The following is a 10,707-nucleotide window of genomic DNA, read 5'->3' on the forward strand; positions in this document are numbered from 1 at the left end:
TCTTTCTCGGCAGGTACCACATGGAGGCTTTTCTGTGGAGCCATTTCATTTTTCCAGAGGGGAACCTTCCACCTTCAATCCCAGGATAAAGATGCAATATATGTGTGGGGTAAGGGGTTCAACCTTGCTTTCACAAGTTTTCATTGATTTTTGGAGCTTCACATCCACTCCTACCCTGTTTTACTCACTGTCCCTGAGCCCTGGTCTTTCCCACTTCTCCAAGGGCAGACCTCCAGTGTGGGAGATCTTCCATGCCTGGCTGGTGTGTGTGAGAGGGTCTCCCTACTATCATCCATTTTGGTTCCCTGCCTCACACCGCCCCCCCCCCCCCCCCTTGGAGTCCTGAACCTCTCTCCAAGGCTCTCTGCTCACAGGTGTCCCATTCAGTGCATCCTATTTGTGGCTTCCTCACCTTCTTCCATCAGCTTTCCACCTTCTAAATATATCTTCAGACTTCGATGATCATCTCCCATTCTCTGTTGTGCGCTCATACAATATTGTTTCTTTATTATTCACTATTGGGGTCATGAAAGGCAGAGGGAATATTGTAGGCATCTTAATCTGGAATTCTGACACTAGTTTAAAAGATTAAGGATTTGTGTGGTTTGTTTTTTTTAAGATTTTATTTATTTATTCATGAGAGACATACACACAGAGAGGCAGAGACACAGGCAGAGGGAGATGCAGGCTCCACGCAGGAAGCCCTATGTGGCGTTCAATCCCAGGACCCCAGGATCATGCCTTGGGCCGAAGGCAGGTGCTAAACCACTGGGCCACCCAGGAATCCCCAAGATTAAGGATTTGAACCAGTGCATGCAGGCAGAAAAATGTGAGACTCCACAAAGGAAAGGTCAGACTGACGCTTGAAAGTCATCTTTATTTATCCACGCAGCACACAGGCTGGGTTTCAGGAACGAGGCTGAGGTGGGCGCTGAACACTATGTGTGGCGATCATCTTCTCCCAAGCTCCACACTTTAGCCTTGTAGAGTGTGATGTCGCTGTGCACCCTGAAATGGTTCAGCCTGCGGTCATCACGTTCCGGGCTGACCTAGAGAGGAGATCGTGGGCATCAGAAGGAATCCCCCGGGGGGAAGGGTGACCTGAGTTCAAAGTCCGTGGGGCCTGGGCCAGCACACCCCAGGGGCTCAGCACACGATCATAAGATGAAAGAATGGACGTTGTTGACGTGGTTACACGGAGAAGCAACAGCAAGCGCTCTGACACGTCCATCTTAGAGAAGCTGTAAGATTAACTTACACAATTAACTGAATGGATACATTTTCCTCAAATTTACCAGGAGGGCAGAAGTTGCAGGTATTTGAGTGTGGCTTCCCCAGTGTCCTCACATTGGGACTGGGGTTGTCTGCGTGTTCGGGGCAGGGAGCCCTAAGTTACACTGGGGCTCATGCAGCTCTCTCAGGCTCAGCAACCTTTGTGGAGGTGGGGCTTCCCTGCTGGACCCCTTGGTCTCCCAGTCTGCTCTCCCCAGGGTGATGCCCCACAGGCGAAGAGAAGCTGGAGTAAATGAGCAGCTTTTTCCTAAGCCCTTCCCCCCTCTCTGCATCCTTCCTTCCGTGCCTCCTTCCTCCTTCCTTCTTTCCCTCCTTCCTCTCTTCCATCATTCCTCCTTCCTTTCTTCTTCTTCCCTCCCTCCTCCCTTCTTCTTCCACCCTTCCTTTCTCTCGTCTCCCCTTCAAGCCACCTCCCTACCTCTCTTCCTTCATTAGAGCTGAGCTATTTACTCCAATCCCCCTGCAGCAGCCCTGTGGCAGAGCCACATGCCCCAGATGAGAGCTGTAGAAAGGGGTGAGAAGCCCGGGCCACACGGTGGAAAGGTAGAAAGGCAAGAGCTAAGGATGTGGGCCGTTCTTGGGAAGGGTTCACCCTCAGCAGAGGAAGACAACTGGGAACAGACCAAGGGGCCAGGACAAGCCCGTGACTAGACCCGGGTCGGGCTACAAGCTTTCCCTTCCATTCCTCCTCAGGTCTCACAGCTCCAGAGTGGGGGAGCTGGGATCTGAACTCAAGCTGTCTGGCTCCAGAGCCACCATGTTACATTGATAATGGAATTGGGTTGAATGGTGGGGAGCAGGAGGCACCCAATGCTCCAGAACAACATGGGCAAGGTGCCCAAATCTGCCCGGTGGAGAGCATGGGGCACACGTTCCTTAATGGGACCTTATAAAGAGGGGACTCCTGGCTGCTCCTGAAGGATGAGCAGGACTTCCCCAAGGATTAGAGGCTAGGTGTCAGGAGGTGGCTGCAGGAGCAGTAAGCGCAAGGAGACAGGGGGCCCGAAACCTTGGTGCCTTGGAGAGAACGAAGGAAGTTCTGATCTAGCTAAGGATCAGCGTCTCCAGCTTCACCTCAGGGGCAAAACACACAGATGGCCTAAAAGCCATGTGTTAAAAAGACACGACAACTTGAGGAAAAGCCTAAAAGGAAAGCTAGTCATTTGCTACTCTGGATATTGCAGGTTTTCCTAAGAAAGACACAAAGCCCAGACACCGGGATGGAAAAGACCAGCACATCTGACTACTTCAAAACTGAAGCCTTCCGTGTGATGAAAGATGCGAGCAACGTAAGAGACAAACGTGGCAGGAAGTTCTTGGAAACGTCTTAGCACCAGAAGCCCTATGTCATCTCGGGAGGTAATGTGCTGACAATTATATTTCCTGGGCTCCTCAGTGCTCCTGGAGCCTCACCAATCAAAGGAGGTGTGTTTTGCTGTGGGTTAGGCACTGTTCTAAGTACCTTACACATACTACCTCATGCTGTAATATCTCCATTTATGCTCCACTGAGGAAACGCAGTCACAAAAGACCTTAAATGACTTACCCAAGGTCACCCAGCTAGTAAGTGGTAGCCAGGGTTCAAAGCCAGGCTGTCTGGCCTCATATACCATTCTCTTAGCCACAGCCTCTGTTGCCTCTGGGCCTACCCAAGGCAAGGAACCACACTTACCAAGGGCTCAGAGTCCCATCCAATTTCTTGGCTTTCTGTTTGCGTGTCTGGGTATTTCTTCCGTGGCCCCTGAGCGGCATGGTGGATAAGATTGAGGAACCTGGCTGGGAGAAGAGGCATGAGTCATGAGGGAAGCAGGCTTTGGGACCGAGAATTCCTGGGTCCTTTGGCCCGGCTTCAGCAGCTGGTCTCGGGGGCCTGCCAAGACCCTGCAACACTCATCTTGCAACAAATATCTGTTGAGCACAAACTCTGTCCAGGCACTCTTCTGGACCCCGCAAGTAGAACAGAGTGTGGCAGGCACGGTCCCTGCTCTCCTGGAGCTGGTCGTCTAGCTGGGGGTACAGAGGACACACTACACAAGGGGACAAGCGAACCTGATGGTGAGATACAGGCAGGGCTGGCTACTCTAGACCAGGACTGTGAGGGGAGGCCTCTCCCAATGCCAAGCAGCAGCCAGCCACAGGCAGAGGCAGACGGAAGTACTGGACAGGAAGCAAGAGCAAAGGTTCTGAGGCAGGAGCAAGCGGGGCCAATGTGGCCATGACGGAGTGCAGGGGAGGGTTGTAAGAGGCCACATCTTCCGTACTGCAAGAGCTAGGGCTGCCAACCCCATGTGTGTATCTGTACCTAGCTTGAGGACTTGCACAGCGTTCATTTTCAGGTTCCACCCTACCAAGTGTCAATTTGAGGGTGGCAGCCTGACAACGGCAGGAAACTGGGCTTCATAGTCAGCCCTTCCTGGCCCTTCCACTACTAGCCTGACGGGTGGTTTACCTTCTCCAGGCCTCACTTTGCTCATCTGTAAATTGAGGCCAATATCCACCTCAGCGAGATGGCTGAGAATGAAGGACCTGGCCCCTGGCTGAGTGCATCCTCAGGGTAAGCAGTTAGCAGTGCAATCCTGGCTAGCTTTCAGGTCCCCCGCTGCCTGTTAATCTTAGTGCTGCAAGGCCTGGACTCCTCTCCCTTCCTCGAGCTTGACTGCTCTCTTCAGGACGGATAGCATCCTCACTTCCCCTGCCGATACTCTATTGGTCTATTCACTTGTCTGTCTCTACTCTGCTATGGAATCCACCCTCCTCCTGCCGACCCCACCTGCCTACCCTGTGCTCCTATATCAACCTCACATCTTTCCTCCATCAAATTCTACTCCAAGGAGGGAGGGAGGAGAGAGCCTGCCAGGAAGGATAGGGCTCTCCACCAAAGACCTCTCTTCCATTGTTTCTGAGCACTGCCCTGTGCACCAGTATACTCCAGCCAGGCCAAACTACCGCCCTATCTTGGGCCATGCTGGTATCTCTCATTCCTCTGTCTTTCCAAAGAACTCAGAATGTCCTCCTAGTCTTTGATCCCTGACCTTCTCCACCTCCAAGAAACCTTCCCAGAAATCCACTGTCTGACCAGGGGCATCTGTGTGTTCTTTTGTTGCCATTCTAATTTTACTCTTTACCTACTTGTCTGTCTCCTTCATCATGGTATGAGGTCTCCACTCCCGGCCCCATCTGAGGGACTATCACATGGTAATAATCAAAACAGTCCGCATTTCCATTTCAGCAATACAATAATACTATTCTGTGTTCTGAGTACTTACGTGATGTTGTCTAATCCTCACCACTATGTGAAGATAGGTTCAGAGACATTTAAAATTACTTGCTCAAAGTCACATTGTTAACAAGTGGCAGAACCAGACTTGGTTAAACATTTCATCAACGTTTGATGAATGAATATATGAATGCACTGGGAAGGCCATTAGGAGGATTTTTCTGGACTTGAGAGTTAATGGACTGGCCCTATGCTTGAAGCTCCTGTGAGCTTCGTGGGTTTCCATCCAGTTTTCAGGGGTTCAGAGTGTTGCCCAAGGTAACGCTACCCTGAAAGGTCTCTCTAGCCACCTGCCTGTCTGTGCTGTACCTCAGTGTTGTTCCCAAACCGCGGGACTTACCATCTGCAGGTTCCTCCAGGTTCTCGTGCCAAGACATGGGCTTTCTGGTGATTGTGTGAACTGTAGAAAAAACACCGGCATAGGTTCAGGTTACACGTTAATGCCTCGCCCTCTTGAAGACTCACCCTAGGCCAGACACCTGCTGAGTATTTTCTGGGGGTCACTAGGAACTCGGCTCTCAAGGACCTCACAATCCAGAGTGGCACTACCCAGGATAGTGGCCACCAACCACATGGAACTACAGGAATTTGAATAGTTACAATTCAGTAGAATTAGAAATCCATTCTACATGTGCACTGGACACATCTCAAGTGCTCAGTAGCCACATGGGGCGAACGGCCAGCATTCTGGGCAGCAAAGATTTGTAGAGACTATTTGATTGGGACAGAATGTTCTCTCAAACAGCACTGGCTACAGTGCTGCAGACGTCCTGGGCCACCGAACAAGGCTAGACATGGAGCAGGATGTACCCAGAAGGCTAGGTGAAGCCCAGGTGCAGAGTCCACACACATGCATCCAGGAGGATTTCTAGGCTTCTCACTTTGGAGAGAAAACAAGTGCGGTACCTTTGCTCAAACAAGAGAGTCTGGAGCAGCAGCAGCTGGGGGAGAGGTGCGGATGCTCCCAGTGTTCCAACTGGTGAGTTTGAGATCCTCATGGGCTGTGCAGGGGAAGAGAGCTGGGCAGTGGCTGGGTGCCTGAGCCTGGGGCTCCATCTGAGACCTAGTGGCATTCAGGGGCAGCCATGGCAACCCCCGAGAAACGTGCCACCTGAGCAGTGGGAGCAGGGCCATTTTCTCAGGAGGGCCCTGAGTCTGCTCCGGAATTTTCCGAGCATCTAAGACAATATCAGAAGCCTGGAAAGATGGGCAGCCCTGGTGGCGCAGCGGTTTAGCGCCGCCTGCAGCCGGGGGTGTGATCCTGGAGTCCCGGGACCAAGTCCCACGTCAGGCTTCCTGCATGGAGCCTGCTTCTCCCTTTGCCTCCCTCTCTTTCTCTGAATAAATAAATAAATAAATCTTAAAAAAAAAAAAAAAAGAAGCCTAGAAGGTTGGCACACACAGACACAACTAGCATATAAACCAAAACACAAACAGCCAAACCAAGCATAAAACGCTAGAAAATAGAATTATTGAGAAAGCAAGTTTCCAAAGCGTTCCTACCTTTTGGCCACAAAAATACTATCTGATCCCTCTGTGGGTGCATTTTAACGTATTAAAGTCTCCGCCGGGATGTGGAGCGAGACCCTCCAGCCTCCAGCTCACCCCCATCGCTGCCAAGTCCCAGCGGGAAACACAGGAGGGAGGGGCGAGGTCAGAGAAGGCATCTCCGTCCACGCCACCCGCGCCCTAGGGCCCCGCTCCTTCCTGCCCGGGGCCCGCACCCCGTCCCTTCTCCCGCCCCGGGGCGCCCCTCACTCACCCTTGCGGAGGGGATTCACGTGATACTCTGTGGAGAGTTTCTGGGTTCGAAGCTCCTTGAGATACACCTCTCGCAGGATCTGGTTCTGGTGGACCTCATCGGGCATCAGCGGCTCCTGCGGGCGGCGCGCCAGGGCGGCGGGGCTCGGCGGGGTCGGGCTCCTGCTCCCTGCACTCCCGGCTCCCGCCGCGGGAGGGCCGGGGCGCCGTCTCCGGGCAACGGCGTCACGCGGTCTCCAGGCAACGGCGTCTCGCGGTCTCCCGGCAACGGCGTCACGCGGTCTCCAGGCAACGGCGTCTCGCGGTCTCCCGGCAACGGCGTCTCGCGGTCTCCTGGCAACGGCGTCCATGATCACAGCGTCCCTTGGAGCCCTCGGGGCCGCCCACCTCACCCCCTCCTTCCAGAACCGATTCTCCTGCCTCGCTTCTTTCCGAAGCCTGAAGCCCGGCGACTCCCCTTCCCTCGGCTTCTCGAGGTTCCGCCTGCTTCCTGGGTCGGCTCCTGGAGCAGCCGGGACGGGACCCAGGGCCAGGCAGCAGGCCCAGGAGGTTAGGGACCTGATTGCACCGCCCCTTCGACAGTCATTGGCTAAAAGAGATTTGGGGAGGAGTCAGAGACCTGTCCCATTTATTATTTATTTTTTTATATTTTTAATTTTTTTTAATTTTTATTTATTTATGATAGTTACAGAGAGAGAGAGAGGCAGAGACACAGGCAGAGGGAGAAGCAGGCTCCATGCACCGGGAGCCCGACGTGGGATTCGATCCCGGGTCTCCAGGATCGCGCCTTGGGCTGAAGGCAGGCGCCAAACCGCTGCGCCACCCAGAGATCCCGACCTGTCCCATTTAAAGTCCTTGCCTGGATCAGAACTCTCCCCGTCTAGCTTGCAAAACGGAGGTTTCCAATCTGAAAAAGTTACTCTGTCCCTTATTACAGGTGGGATAATATATACCGAGGAACCCTTTCCTAATGTATGTAACGTGAGGACTTCACAGTTTTTTATTTTAAAAATGTCACTGTGGTAAAGTACACATAAGATTTACCACTAGAGGGCAGCCCGGGTGGCTTAGTGGTTTAATGCCGCCTTCAGCTCAGCGCCTGATCCTGGAGACCCAGGATCGAGTCCCACGTTGGGCTCCCTGCATGGCGCCTGCTTCTCCCTCTGCCTGGTCTCTGCCTCTGTGTGTGTGTGTGTGTCTCTCTCATGAATAAATAAATAAAATCTTAAAAAAAAGATTTACCAGTAGAAACATTTTGAGGATGTGATTCAGGAGGTTTAAGCATATTTGCATTGTGTGAAACTAATTTCCAGAATTTTTTCGTACCCACTGAACAACTTCCCATGGCCCCATCCCATCTGCGGCTCCGGTAAGTACCATTTTCCTTTCTCTAGGAATTTGACTACTCTAGATACTTCCTATATTACACTTTGCAGAGCCCGTGCTCTCTCACAAAATATTTCATTTAGTCATCTATCTGTTCATTCACTTAAGACACAGCATAGTCCAGGATGTGTGTCAGTGTGGGACACAGTTTAGAGCAATGACCTGTACAGAACACATGGGCAGTTCCTGAACCCAGCTAGCTACTGAATGGCTCCTTGTTTTGAATCCCGGTGCTCCTTGTCCTTGTTCTTGAGGGCTCTTTCCCCTGTGTCTGTCTAGGGAAACCTATTTATAATGAGCCCACGTGTAATCTTTCAAAACCCATCTGGACTCTGTAGCCCCTAGCCCAAGTTTTCTCTGTGGCATGCTCTACTCCAGATCTATCATTACCAGAAAACTTTGCTAATTCTTTTGCTTATATCCTGGCACTACTACTATGCGATCTTAATTACTACAATTTTTTGTGGTAAGTCCTGGTATCTGGTAGAAAAACTACTCCTACCGGTTCTTAAGGGAGTCTTGGATATTCTTGGCTCTTTTGCCTCTCCATCCAAATGATAATCAGCTTGTCAAGTTTCCAGATATATGTGCTAGAATTTTGATTGAGATTCCACTGAATCTATATATTGGTTTGAGAAGAGGACTTTAAATATATCTAATATATAAATATAATATAATAATATAAGACCTTATATATTAGACCTTATATATTTTTATAGTATTAATATTATAATATTAATATATTAAAATATTGTATTAATTAAAATAAAAAATATATAACCACATGTATATACCATCTGCTTATCTGATGCAATCATCTGGAAAGGATAAAGATGTGTCCTTGCCTTCTAGGCTTTGGTACCTGCCATTTCCTGGGATTCAGAGGTCCAGCTGTCAGAGCTTTGATGACAACATAATGGGCCCCCCCCCTATCTTTTTGCAGGAGAAATTTCTCAAAGGCAGAAAGTCCCTAGTACATTTCCACAAATCCTAGGATGCAGAACAATAGAGTCTTGGAGGAACCAGACCAAAGAACCTTCAATCCTTCCATCTATAATAGGGGTCATGGGCTCTGTGTGTGAGTTTTTAGGGGTCACCCATTCTCCCATTCACTTTCATCCAGGGCAGATCAATAGGACTCACCCATGTAGAGATCAGATGAGATGATTTCCACTCACTCTTCTCTACCTTGTGTCCCTGGTCTTGCTGTTTGCTCTGTGGTCACAGACCAACTTCCATGGAGAAACCAGTTATAAGTGTTGAATTCATTCAGGCCGGCTACTGGAAAAAAAGGATCTTGCTAAAGGTATCTGGCATCTGAAGGCGATTTACAAGGATGAAGCTAACATACAGAGAATAGTATGATAACCATGTTGTGGGTGAAAACACCATCATGGACAAGGCTTACCCTCCAAGCTAAATGTTGATTGGCATTGTCTTGAGTTCCCAACATTCACCAAGTGAAGCTCCTGGGGATCGATTGTTCTGGCAATGCTGGATGATATCAGAACCGCCCCACTCACAGGGAAATCATCTCTCCAGGATAGGATTTGTGAATCACGGAGGTCTGGATGGAGTTGGCTGGAATGCTGGGGAGGATAAGACTTTAAAGTCTAGGAAGGGCTGGGAGGGGGAGTAGGAGCAAAGTAGAAATCGAGGTAACAGGGAACAGGAGCGAGAAAAAAAAAGCGGGGACTGGACGTTTTGGAAGGAATAGAGCAAGATTTGGGTGGGGAAACCTGTATGTTAGGGTGGCAAGAAGGGACAGCACTATGAACAGGAGGGAAAGAGATAGGCTTATGAGTTGAGAGAGGTGGCCGAGGCTGGGGAGTGTTCTGTGGACGAAAAGAGTTACACACAGGAGGAAGCGGCTTTGGACGATGAGAGGACGAAGGAATAGAGCAGGTAGGAGGAGCCCAGGGTCGAGAGGCAGAAGGAATAGAGTGGGGAGGTGGAGCCCAGGGTCGGGAGGAGGAAGGAATAGAGTGGGGAGGTGGAGCCCGGGTTCGAGAGGAGGAAGGAATAGAGTGGGGAGGTGGAGCCTGGGGTGGAGGGGAGGAAGGAATAGAGTAGATAGGAGGAGCCCAGGGTCGAGAGGCGGAAGAAATAGAGTGGGTAGGTGGAGTCCGGTGTCGGGAGGAGGAAGGATTAGAGTGGGGAGGTGGAGCCGGGGGTCGAGGGGAGGAAGGAATAGAGTGCGTAGGTGGAGCCTGGGGTCGGGAGGAGGAAGGATTAGAGTGCGTAGGTGGAGCCTGGGGTCGAGAAGAAGAAATCCGAGGCAGCTTTTTTGTCATTTCTCCAAACGGCGTTTGGCTAGTTACTCATCTTGACCAAATGAGTAACTGGACATAAGCTCACACTTACCCATTATTATGTCCCACGCCAGCCCTCGCATCATCCGCTGGCTCAATGCCCATTATGACGTGTATGCCCCTCCCTCTGGGCGCGTCAGCAGGCTCACCAGTCAGGGACACGGCCCGGGTGCGAGGTTGGAGAGTGATCCCAGGAAAAAGCAGACAGAAGAAATGTCATAGGAGTCCCTAGACCTTGGGAGAACATGTAGTGTTGCCCCTCACCAGGCAAAGATCGATCAAAGGGCTGTGCTGCAGTCAGGGGCTGGGCACCAGGAGAATGCATCGGAAGCAGGTGTGGGCAAAGTGGGAAGTGCATGCCTCCAGCTAGTTAACTTTTTTTTTTATAATAAATTTATTTTTTAATGGTGTTCAATTTGCCAACATACAGAATAACACCCAGTGCTCATCCCGTCAAGTGCCCCCCTCAGTGCCCGACACCCATTCACCCCCACCCCCCACCCTCCTCCCTTCCACCACCCCTAGTTCGTTTCCCAGAGTTAGGAGTCTTTATGTTCTGTCTCCCTTTCTGATACTTCCCACACACTTCTTCTCCCTTCCCTTATATTCCCTTTCACTACTATTTATATTCTCCAAATGAATGAGACCATATAATGTTTGTCCTTCTCCGATTGACTT

The 10,707-nt window shown here is 50.8% G+C and overlaps 1 protein-coding gene across 6 annotated transcripts; it reads right to left on the reverse strand.

Moving 5' to 3' along the window:
* Nucleotides 1–664: 664 nt before the first annotated feature.
* On the reverse strand, nucleotides 665–10,141 carry FAM183A (family with sequence similarity 183 member A). 6 transcript variants are annotated; one of them, XM_038558395.1, is made up of 7 exons: nucleotides 10,082–10,141; nucleotides 9,126–9,306; nucleotides 8,861–8,995; nucleotides 6,333–6,920; nucleotides 4,911–4,970; nucleotides 2,966–3,069; nucleotides 858–1,049 (listed from the first exon to the last, which is right to left on the reverse strand). In XM_038558395.1, exons 3-7 carry the CDS (start codon nucleotides 8,862–8,864, stop codon nucleotides 939–941), a joined length of 867 nt encoding a protein of 288 aa, XP_038414323.1. In that variant the 5' UTR covers nucleotides 8,865–8,995; nucleotides 9,126–9,306; nucleotides 10,082–10,141; the 3' UTR covers nucleotides 858–938. The 6 variants fall into 6 exon arrangements, with proteins under 6 accessions (XP_038414326.1, XP_038414323.1, XP_038414325.1 ...); XM_038558398.1 differs by lacking the exon at nucleotides 10,082–10,141 and having other exon boundaries at nucleotides 665–1,049; nucleotides 2,966–3,065; nucleotides 9,126–10,070; XM_038558397.1 differs by lacking the exon at nucleotides 10,082–10,141 and having other exon boundaries at nucleotides 8,861–8,932; nucleotides 9,126–10,070.
* Between the last annotated feature and the right edge of the window lie 566 nt (nucleotides 10,142–10,707).

Source organism: Canis lupus, chromosome 15 (assembly GCF_011100685.1).
Source record: "Canis lupus familiaris isolate Mischka breed German Shepherd chromosome 15, alternate assembly UU_Cfam_GSD_1.0, whole genome shotgun sequence".
Taxonomy (NCBI): domain Eukaryota; kingdom Metazoa; phylum Chordata; class Mammalia; order Carnivora; family Canidae; genus Canis; species Canis lupus.